Source organism: Saccopteryx leptura, chromosome 3 (assembly GCF_036850995.1).
Source record: "Saccopteryx leptura isolate mSacLep1 chromosome 3, mSacLep1_pri_phased_curated, whole genome shotgun sequence".
Taxonomy (NCBI): Eukaryota; Metazoa; Chordata; class Mammalia; order Chiroptera; family Emballonuridae; genus Saccopteryx; species Saccopteryx leptura.
Window position 1 is genome coordinate 205,464,409 of NC_089505.1, and position 12,054 is coordinate 205,476,462.

General features: G+C 38.0%; 1 protein-coding gene across 1 annotated transcript in view; it reads right to left on the bottom strand.

The window, feature by feature from the left end:
- LOC136397780 (sulfotransferase 1C4-like) overlaps window positions 1–12,054 on the bottom strand; it is a 52,422-nt gene that overhangs the window by 20,826 nt on the left and 19,542 nt on the right. The window contains exons 5-7 of the mRNA XM_066372256.1: window positions 10,307–10,433; window positions 6,711–6,805; window positions 4,526–4,700 (exon numbers count right to left, since the gene is read on the bottom strand). Of these exons, the coding sequence (XP_066228353.1) occupies window positions 4,526–4,700; window positions 6,711–6,805; window positions 10,307–10,433 (397 nt within the window). The remainder of the gene's footprint in view (window positions 1–4,525; window positions 4,701–6,710; window positions 6,806–10,306; window positions 10,434–12,054) is intronic.

Genomic DNA, 12,054 nt, shown 5'->3' on the forward strand with positions numbered 1-12,054 from the left:
AAAATTTTAATGCAATTATCATCAAAATTCCAATCTCATTTTTTTAAAGAACTGGAACAAAAATCATCAGGTTAATATGGAACCATAAAAAACCTTGAATAACCAAAGTAATCCTAAGGAAAAAAAACAAAGCTGGAGGCATTACAATACCTGACTTCAAACTATACTACAGAGCCACAATAATCAAAGCAGCATGGTCTTGGCAGAAAAATAGACACTCAGACCAATGGAACAAAATAGAGAGCCCAGAAATAAAACCACACACACACACACACACACACACACACACACACACACACACATATGGTCAAATAATCTTTGATAAAGGAGCCAAAACACACAAGGAGAAAAAACCTCTTCAATAAATGATGCTGGGAAAATTGGAAAGCCACATGCAAAAGAATGAAACTTGACTACAGTTTAGCTCCTTGCACAAAAATTAATTCAAAATAAATCAAAGACCTAAATATAAGATCTGAAACACTAAATTACATAGAAGAAAACATAGGTACTAAACTCATGGACCTTGGCCATAAAGAATATTTTATGAATTTGACTCCAAGGCAAGGGAAGTGAAGGCAAGGATAAGTGAATGAGACCACATCAGACTAAGAATCTTTTGAACAGAAAAAAAAAACTGACAACAGAACAAACAGACAGCCAACTAAATGGGAGATGATATTTTCAAATAACAGCTCAGATAAGGGACTAATGTCCAAAATGTATAAAGAACTCATAAAACTCAGCAAAAAACAAACAAACGAACAAGCCAATAAAGAAATAGAAAGAGGACATGAACAGACACTTCTCCCAAGAAGAAATACAAATGGCCAATAGATATATAAAAAATGCTCATTATCACTATTTGAGAAGTGCAAATCAAAACTATAATGAAATACTACCTCACACCTGTTAGATTAGCTATTATCAACAATACAGGTAACAACAAGTATTGGGGAGGCTGTGGAGAAAAAGAAAGCCTCATTCACTGTTGGTGGGAAAGTAAATTAGTGCAACTATTATGGAAGAAAGTATGGTGGTTCCTCAAAAAATTAAGAATAGAACTACCATATGACCCAGCAATCCCTCTACTGGGTATGTACCCCTATAACTCAAAAACATTGATACATAAAGACACATGCACCACCATGTCCATCGCAGCATTGTTCACAGTGGCCAACACATGAAAACAACCAAAAAGCCCTTCAATAGAGGATTGGATAAAGAAGATGTGGTGCATATATACTATGAAATACTACTCAGCAATAAGAAATGATGACATCGGATCATACAACATGAATGGACCTTGATATCATTATACTGAGTGAAATAAGTACATCAGGGAAAGCTAAGAACTGTATGATTCCACACATAGGTGGGACACAAAATTGAGACTCATGAACATAGACAGGGGTGCAGTGGTTACCAGGGGGAAGGGAAGGGTGGATAGTGAGTGGGATGGGGGAAGGGGAGGGGCTTAAAGAGAAACAAAATATAGGATGACAGAAGATGATTTGACTTTTGGTGATGGGTGTACAACATAATTGACTGTCCAAAGGCTGTGGAGATATTTTCTCTAAATCTATGTAGTCTGATTAACCAATGTCACCATGTTAAATTTAATTGTCTAAATAAAAAAAAAGGAAAGAACTACAAAATTTCCAGAAAATAATTAATAAGATAGAAATAATAAGTCAGCCAAAGGAGAATTAATGAAGTGGCAATAATATATACCTATCAATAATTATATTTATATGTAAATGAACTAAATGAACCAATTGAATGACATAGGGTGGCTGAATGGAGACCCATCTATATGATGCCTATAAGACACTCATTTCAGATCAAAAGACACACAGACTAAAAGTGAAGAGATGGAAAAAATATTCCATGCAAATAGAAACAAAAAGAAAATTGGTCATCAATACTCTTGTCAGACAAAACAGACTTTAAAACAAAGATTGTAACAAGAGACAGAGAAAGGCATTAATAAGGATAAAGGGGTCAATTTAAGAGAAGGATAGACCATTCACAAATATTTATGCACTTGACATAGGAGAACTTAAAATACATTAAGCAAATATTAACACATAAAGGGAGAAATAGACAGTAATACAATGACAGTAGGTGGCATTAATACCCCACTTATATCAATGGATAGATCATCCAGACAGAAAAGCAATAAGAAAAGATTGGCCTTAAATAAGAAATTAGGCCAGAGGGATGTAGCTAATATTCACAGAACAGTTCTTCTAAAAAGTGCAGAATACACATTCTATTTAAGTGCACAGGAAACATTCTCCAGGATATATCATATGTTAAGCCACAAAACAAGCCTCAGTAAATTCAAGAAGATTGAAATAAAATCAAACCTATTTTCTAATCACAATGGTATAAAACTAACTGGAAAACTCACATATATGTGGAATCTAAATATAGAAAAAACAAATTAACAAACAAAAAACAGAAACAGACTTATAGACACAGAGAACAAACATATTTGACAGAGGGGATGGGGAAAAGCATGGGTGAAAAGGTGAAGGGCAATAAGAAGTGCAAACTCCCAGTTACAAAATAAATAAGTAAATCATGGAGATGTACTGTATAATACAGCACAAGGAATATAGTCAATAATATTATAACTTTGTATGGTAGCAGATGGTTACTAGACCTATTGTGGTGATCATATTGTAAGATATATAAACATTGAATCACTATGTTGTACACCTGAAACTAATATAATATTGTATGTCAATTGTATTTTTTTTAAAGATTTTATCTATTTACAGAAGGGGGGGCTGGGGCAAGAAGTATCAACCCCTAGTTGCTTCACTTTAGTTGTTCATTGCTTGCTTGTAATATGTGCCTTTACCCAGCATTCCCAGAGTTTTGAACCAGCAATCTCAACATTCCAGGTTGATGCTCTATCCACTGAACCTCCACAAAACAGGCTGTCAACTATATTTTAATTAAAATAGTTAAAAGATAACATGTGTTGATGAGGATGTCAAGAAAAAGGAATGCTTGTGTGCTGTTGTTGGGGATGTAAATTGGTACAGTCATTATGGAAAGCATTATAAAGATTCCTCAAAAAATTGAAGCTAGACCTGCCTGCACTCCCACTTCTGGGTTATACCCCCCAAAAGTAAAATTACTGTCTTGGAGAGACAATTTCATTCTTGTATTCATCACATTATTCACAATAGCCAAAGTATAGCAACAACCTAAATGTCCATTGACAAATGAATGGACAAAGAAAATGTAATATGTATAGTGGAATATTACTCAGCTTTAACTAAGAGTAAAATACTGACATTTGTGACAACATGGATGAAACTGGAGGACACTATGCTAAGTGAAATAAGCCAGACACAGGAAGATAAATACTATAGAATTTCACTTATATGTCAAATCTAAAAATAAAGTCAAACTCATAACAGTGTAGAATGGTGGTTACCAGGGGTTACTGGGTGGAACAAAAGGGGAGATGCTGGTCAAAGGGTACAAACTCTGTTATAAGATGAATGAATTCTGAAGACCTAATATGCATCATGATGATTATAATTAATAATTTATTGTATACTTGAAATTTGCTAGAAGAGTAGATCTCAAATGTTCTTACTTCCCCACCAAAAAGTGTTACTATATGGGTGATAAATACATTAATTAGCTTTATTGTACTAATCAATTAACAATGTATACACATATCTAAACATCATATATTCCTTAAATGTATACCATCTTAATTTTTCAGTCATACTTAAATAAAGCTGGGAAAAATAACCCCCAAACCCTCAAAAAGTTCAGCATGTATAGTATGTTGTTGTGCATATAAATATATGTGTCTGTTCAAATAGACAATGAAATTTTCCAATAAAAAAGAAAATTAGGTTAATCAATAATCAAATCAGAAAATTTCTTTTTCAAGGCATAGATTTTTGCTTATTTTATCAAACAAGAAGTATTAGAATATTGTTTTTAATTTTCTCCAAATAATTACAACTTCAAAAATGTCTCTATTAAGGAATCGACAATGTGGTAGCACAGGATATACTCTGGTTTGGTGGCTGAAGGTCCTGGTTCTGGCCAGACTCCAATGACTTACTGTGCCCCATTATTATTCTCTGTGAAATGATATTGACTTAGTGATATCTAAGTTCCCAGTCTTCTAGCTCTTAAAGCCAATGTCCTCCATAATATATTGAGAGAAACACGAGTTTCCCAGAGATTAAAGGCTTTACTTGAGAAAGAATTTTTGGTCAAATACATTTTTGAAGCTCTGAGTTAGGCAGAATTAAACATGTTTCTTCTAATACAATGTAATATGCTCATGTGCTTCAAAGTTTCCCACATTTTTCTGTGAAACATGTGTATGGGCTAGCTCATAGAGGAAGGCTTTAAGAGACTCACTTCAGGAAACACTGTAAATAGTGATTCACTGAGCTTAAATGTCAGAAAACTGTTTGTGAATTGATAATTTTTTTTTCTGTTATCAGAGAAAGTACAAAGAGCATGCATACATCACCTTTCCTCATAAATGGAGAAAGACTATGATTCATTTTAGCATCATTCATGTAGTTGGTCATGGGGTTCTTTTTCATTACGTCAAATGATGTGTTATAGATGATTTCTTCTAAAACCTCTTCTTTTAGGTTCTTCCCCAGGAATTCCATCACTTTTCTAATTTCATGTTTTGGGTGCTGTGGTGAAAGTAGAAGAAAAATAGTATATTTTTTTCTGTCTAAGGAAAAAAAATGTAACGATAAACAAGTCTTAGAGAATTAAGCATGGAAATAATGGTTAAACCATTTAAAAGCCTATTAGGTTATGTTTAAAAGTTATTCTAACAAAAGTAATTTTATATTTAGAGTTCTGAATGTCAAAACAGTAAGCTGGGAAATTTAAAGTGCAATTGTAGGCAGAGGTGGATCAAGGTCGTTTGCAGCCCCAGGTGCAGAAGAAAATATTGAGCCTCTTAAAAAAAGAGAAAACAGGAAAATAAAAATACATGTTAACCATATTTCTAAATAGATAAAAAATATTATGTACTATTAATGTTAAAATTGCACATATGAAACCAAACTTGGTGTCATTAGAAAGTGTAAAGGTGGGGTTTTGTGAGGCCCTTCAGAAGTCAGGGACCAGGGTGTGCATCCAGTGCACCCGCCATTAAATCTGCCTCTGATTTTAGGCCCTGGTCAGCTTACTCAGTGGGTAGAGAGTCAGCCCAGCATGCAGATGTCCAGGGTTCAATCCCTGGTCAAGGCACACATGAGAAGTGACCCTCTCCCCCTTCTCTTTCTCTGTTCCCCTCTTGCAGCCAGTGACTTGATTGGTTTGAATGTTGGCTTCAGGAGCTGAGTATTGCTCGATTGATTAGATGGGGGTTGCTGAGTGGATCTCATCAGGGTGCATGTGGGAATCAGTCTATCTCCCCTCCTCTCACTTAAAAAAAATAAAGTGCCATCGTATCAAAACAATTGTGTTTCCTCCTGTGCGATAGTTGATGCTAAGAGACATGCTTGGGAAGCTTATTATTTTACTTCACTTTTACAGGTAGCAGATAAGAAGCTAGTTTGGAGAACAGGTGGCATTCTTTCAAAATAAACAAGATGTTTTCTCCTTGTGATCGAAAAAACAGAAGCATGCAGAGCCCATGTTTCTCTGGCACAGAACAGAGGATTTGTAAGGCTTCTCTCCCTTGGCTTTAGCTTTGACATCTGATGACTCTGGATCAGGGCTATTCCTGACTCTGGACATGTTGGAGATGTCCTGTTTACTGATAGATCTTATGAGAGCTCCTTACACTCTGACATGGGCTGCTGCTTCATCCAAAACTGAAGAAAAGAGATCCAGTTTAGTGTGGGGTTGCCCTGTTTAGAAGTCTCCAGGCTCCCCTTACAGATCTCTCCCCTTCTCCCTGCATCCAATTTTCATGTCCTCCCTGCCAGCTACCCATTGCTGTGGCTTTCTCAAAAAGTCACTGGGCTGGGCAAAGCAGGAGGCTACTTAGGAAAGCTGCAGAGAGCAAGTATGGCCCAGACAAACAGATGGAAGCAATGCATTATTTCTACCCAGAGGGGAAGGAGAAACGAGAGGCCATTGTTAATGAAGGAAACAATTTGTAAAGCCATGTCATATGCCAAGGTTTGGAGAACCATGGACCAGCCAGTGCTACATTTTGCCATACATTTATTTTGCAAATACATTTATGAGACAGACATTGAACCAGAGCTCACACATGTTGTTATTATTTAAAATGACAACACTTTAGTGTTTTTTTTTAAAAAGCAAACAAAACAGCTCTATTATTTCTCAGTAGTTCTTTTTTGTTCAGAGTACTAATTCTTTTTCTTGAAAGTCAGTGCCAATGATGGGGGTTGGTATAGATCCTGGGAGGAGGAACCTGGAGAGCTAAAGAGGGAGAAAATTCATTGCTCAAACAGGAGACTTCTCCCACGCTTCTGGATGAGGTAGGAATTGGCCCTAGAGTGCAGTGAGGCCTGCAGAAAGAAACAGGTACAAACTATGTCTGGTACCATGTTTGGAGTTTAGTATGTCATATGGAAAGGTGGTTGGGAAAGTTGAAGGTGGCATGCAAAATATTCTGCATAGATAAACTTTTATACATTACTTTTCGTCATTTCTGTCATGGATCTCTAACTCAGAAAAAAAATCCCGTGAAGTCAAAATTTAAGTATATTTCTTACTTTCATCATTTCTTCATAGAAAAGATAGAGAATGGGATGACTTTCTTTCTTCTTCCACCAGCCTTTTACATGGTCAAACCAGGAACCCCATACCACTGGAAGAAAGACACATGTGTATTTGGGTCATAGAAGTGAGAGGAAGGAAAGCCAGAAAAGAAAATGAGTTGTTTCCTCAGGATAGAAATTGAAGCTGATGGTCCTATTCCAGGGCAGAAGAACTTACTTTCCACACCTCCCACATCCATTTTCTACATGACTTTTCTTTCTTTGAAAACTAGTGAGATAGATTACTCTCAGGTTCTAGAGCCTGCTGAGTTTGAATCCTAGCTCTGACACCACTGTGTGACCCTGGGCTGTTACATAATCTCTTAGCCTCAGTTTTTTAAATTCTCATTTCTGAAAGAATCAGTAATACTACTTACCTCATAAGGTAATATTAGGATGCATTCATTTATTCCACAGAGCCTACTCTGTGCTCAGCACCATTCCAGGGAGCGGGGATCAAGCAGTGAACAAAGCACATATAAAACCCTATTCTGAAAGTTCATCTTGTGGGAGGACAAGTGAGATAAATGTGAAATATGTGGTATGTGAGAACAAAATGCATGTTTAGGAGAAAAAATAAACCAGAGAAGGAGAGGAAAAGAGTTGGGTTTATATAGAAGGATGAAATGTTCATAGGCTGGCCAGAGAAGGGCTCTCAGAGAATGCAACATTGAGTAAAAACTCGAAGAAAGAGAAGGAAAGTGCATTTTTGGGCAGAGGGAACGGCAAGGTAAAGTACAGGGTAGGAAGTGCCTGGTGTTTGAGGTACAGCAAGGAGGTTAATTGGACTAGGATAGAGTAAGAGAAGGGCAGAGGAGAGGGAGAAAACTGGGAGAGGTGAGAAAACCTAACCCTGAGGGCCTTATGGGTCACAGTTCAGGCTCTGGCTTTCACCCTGAGTGAAATGGGATGACATTCGTTGGCTTTGAGCAGAGAAGTGAGGTGGTCTGGCTTCCTTTTTAATAGAATCCCCCTGTTTTCTCTGTGGAAAGTAGACTGGAGCTTGGAATGGTCAGAATTCGAGGGATAGGAAAGGGGCTATTAATTTTTCCAGGGAAGGTGTGATGGTAGATTGGACCAGAGTGGTAGAAGTGTTGAGGATTGGTGAGACTCTAGATATGTTTTGAAAGTAGGATTGACAGATATGCTGATGAATTGGATATGGTGTATGTAAGAAGAAAAGAGGTTAAGGTAAGTTCAAGATTTTAGGCATAAGCAACTCAATAAACAAAGTTACAATTAACTAAAATGTGGAAGCCTCCAGGGGGAAAGACAAAAGTTCGAATTTGGATATGTGAAGTTAGAGATGCCTTATAGACATCCAAATAGAGATGTCAGAGAAGCAGCTGGGTCTATGCACCCAGCACAGGGCCAAGGTCAGGAACAGAAGTGCAAATCTGTGGGTCAACAGCAGATAGATGACATTTGAATCCATAAAATGATTAGGATATCCCCAAATCATCTGATTCATCAGGAGTTCTCCTTCCTCCACCTCCTCCTCCTCCCTCCTCCCTTTTTCTTCCTCTTCTTCCTCTTTCTCCTCGTCCTCCTCCTCTTTTTCTTCCTTCTTCTCCTTCTCCTTCTTCTTCTCTTTCTAGCTCTAGCTCTAGCTCTAGTTCTAGCTCTAGAGGTGTACTCTCCAAGGTTTTGATTTCCAAGCTTTCAGAATGGTGTACAACTTAACCTCATGCAGGACAAGGAGCTGCAACTATACTCAGCTCTGATTAGAAAGGTCCATTTATACATCAGCCCAGTCCCATGTTCTGAACTTGTTCAAATAGGTAACTTCTTTGTGGCCCATTCTTGGTCATAGGTATCGAAAATCATTGTTAGAACATCCACCATAAAATTTGTTGAAGACATTAAAGCCATAAAAATACCTTGGGGTATAAATGGATCATTCTCAAAATATATCTCATAAGAAGCAAATTTCAATAATAAATTTTGTCATTTAGGATTATGAAAATTAAATAGCAATTAAAGGCATCATATTTCCACGCTTTACTGATAAACTAATGGAAAAGAACACTTTATCAAATTTATTCATAATTACTTTAGAGGAATAGGACTGTAGAGGCCAATTATTTTGCCATATAGCAAGATAAATAATTAGCAAAAGGGTTTCAAATATACATAAATTTTGAGCTTGAATAATCAAATAATTTAGTGCAAATGTTTACATTTTAATCATGTAAAGCTGTCATTCAACTTTATAGTGCAAACCAATCTGATATTGTATTTATATTGTACCTCCCAAAAAGTATAACCTTGAAACCATATTTTTAATCTTTCTTAACTTTTGAAAACTCTTGTTCTTATGAAAGTATTTTGACATATACAAGAGTAGAGGGGGTAGTGTAATGAACCTCCATGAACCCATTACCCAGTTTCAATAACTTAATCACTTTTTAATATTCTTCAGGAGAAGGGCTGATGTATTTTAAGCTCTAATAGTGTTTGAAATTTAGAAAAACTGCAGGAAACTTGCAGTAACTTGGTTTTGACACTGGAAGCATGATTGCAAGGCCATACATTTTTTTCACATGATAGTTTATGATTCCAAAGCACCACGGGCCAGCCTAACACCAACTTATGATAGTTTTGGTTGAAACTTCTTATGCACAAAACCTTTCCCTCCAATTGAACATGTAGGCAATCAGGAAGACTTTAACATGGCAGCCAAGCACACAGGATTTTGTTTGTTTATTTGTTTGTATTTTTCTGAAGTTGGAAACGGGAAGGCAGTCAGACAGACTCCCGCATGTACCCGACCGGGATCCACCCGGCATGCCCACGAGGGGGTGATGCTCTGCCCATCTGGGGCATTGCTCTGTTGCAACCAGAGCCATTCTAGTGCCTGAGGCAGAGGCCACAGAGCCATCCTCAGTGCCCGGGCAAACTTTGCTCCAGTGGAGCCTTGGCTGCAGGAGGGGAAGAGAGAGACAGAGAGGAAGGAGAGGGGGAGGGGTGGAGAAGCAGATGGGTGCTTCTCTTGTGTGCCCTGGCTGGGAATCGAACCCAGGACTCCTGCATGCCAGGCCAACACTCTACCACTGAGCCAACCGGCCAGGGCCAAGCACACAGGATTTAAGATTACCTAGTCCTGCCTGTGTTCAAATTCTAACCCCTACTCTTGTTAACAGTGTAATGAATCATCATTTCCACAAACCAAGAGTCTCAATTTCACTACCTGTAAATTATGGATAGTATTACCATGCTTTAAAGATTAAACAAGTGAATGGAAGAGAAACATTTAGCACAGGCTTACAGTAGGAACTGCCTTTTATTATAGCTGGTTTCCCCACAATATAGTTTTGGCTTTATTAGTGGGTATATCATCATTGGACACAGAGCCACTGACCAGCACTGACAGGTAGCCAGAGTTATGTCACATCTCTCAGGGATGCTGCCTCTCGTCTTCCAACCCCATAAGTCAGAGCTCCTTCTGTGGATAAATTTTACGGGGAGAATTTTACAGAAAGGAGAGTTTTATAGAGAAACCTTATCCTCTGCAGACATAGGTGAAGACCAGTTCCTTCCATTTGGCTTACCTTTGCCTGACAGAAATGTTTCAAAGTACTCATCCCAGCTTCCTGGGTCAGGGAGTCCTTTGTTCATCTTTTGAAAATAGTAGTAGGACACCATGTTGTCCTTGATATTCCTTGCCACATAAATTATCTAAAGTTGTCAGAAGAAATAATAATAATAATAAAATACCAAAATGTAAATGATAAAAGGATTTACAAATCAAGCATTTAATGTGCATAGCATCTGTTTGTGTTTATAGTAAGCAAGTCCTGGAAGCCACAAATACATCCTTGTTCTCTTCCATTCATCATCCAGCAGCCAGTATAATCTTGTAGACATGCAAATCTGATCAGGTGACTCCCCTGTATAAAACTTCAATATCTGTTCATTGCTTTTAAGATTAAGTAAAATTTCTCAACCTGATGTACAAAGCCCTGCATTACTGGCTCTCAGCCAGGTCTCTAACTTCCTCTTGCTTACTGCCTGCAGCTTACACTTTATCTTACTTCTTTCAGCAGTAGAACTTCTTTTGTGGTTTCCTAATCTTTCTGGCCAACATTTTTCTGTGTCCTGTTCTGCCATTCTTCTCTTAAACCAGGAGGTATTACAGTGATGAACATCAAGAGGACTGTGCCTCTCTGTAAAGTAGCATAAAAATGTAGGGCAGGTGTAGACTCTGCCAGAAGTGAAGAAGTAACTTCCTTCAGATTCTCAGTGGGTTTGTGATCACTGAAAGTTTAGGACCTTTAACTTAAATGTTTGTTTTCTTTAGAGCTCTGCTTGAGGCTTACATTTTATGCTCATTTTTTTTTACTTTTCATTTTTTTGCCATCTTTCCCCATTGCTGTAAATATTATATATTTATGACAAGTTAATTCCTAACCCATACCAGTCTCCTAAGCTACATGCTCATATATTTCTACCTAAATGCCCTGCAGGCATTTCAGACTTAATGGGCTCAAAATTCAATTCATCTTCAGAAAAAAATTACTCTTCCTTCTGCGTTTACTCTTCCCATTAATGGTACTACCATCAAACAATTAAAATCACAAAATTGTATTAGATGTTTCTTTTTCCATCTTTTCCAAGCCAATCCTTGAACAAATCTGTAGATTCGGTCCTTTTACATTTGGTATTCATCTCCTCACTGGTTCTTTTTTACTTTTTCATTTATTTAAAAAAAAAAAGATTTATTGGACTTGGCGGGGAGGGGGGGTGAACACACAATATGGTATACAGAGATGTGCTGTAGAATTGGGCACCTGAAACCTGTATAATTATATTCATCAGTTTTACACTAATACATTCAATAAAAAATTAAATTTATTGGAGTGACACTGGGTAATAACATTATATAAATTTCAGGTAGACCCTGGCCGTTGGCTCAGTGGTAGAGCATCAGCCTGGCGTGCAGAAGTCCCGGATTTGATTCCCAGCCAGGGCACACAGGAGAAGTGCCCATCTGCTTCTCCACCCCTCCTCCTCTCCTTCCTCTCTGTCTCTCTCTTCCCCTCCCGCAGCCAAGGCTCCACTGGAGCAAAGATGGCCCGGGCACTGGGGATGGCTACTCGGTCTCTGCCCCAGGCGCTAGAGTGGCTCTGGTCGCAACAGAGCGACGCCCCAGAGGGGCAGAGCATCGCCCCCTGGTGGGCGTGCCGGGTGGATCCCGGTCGGGCGCATGCGGCAGTCTGTTTGACTGTCTCTCCTCGTTTCCGGCTTCAAAATTTAAAGAAACAAACAAACAAAAAAATTCAGGTAGAAAAAAAGACAA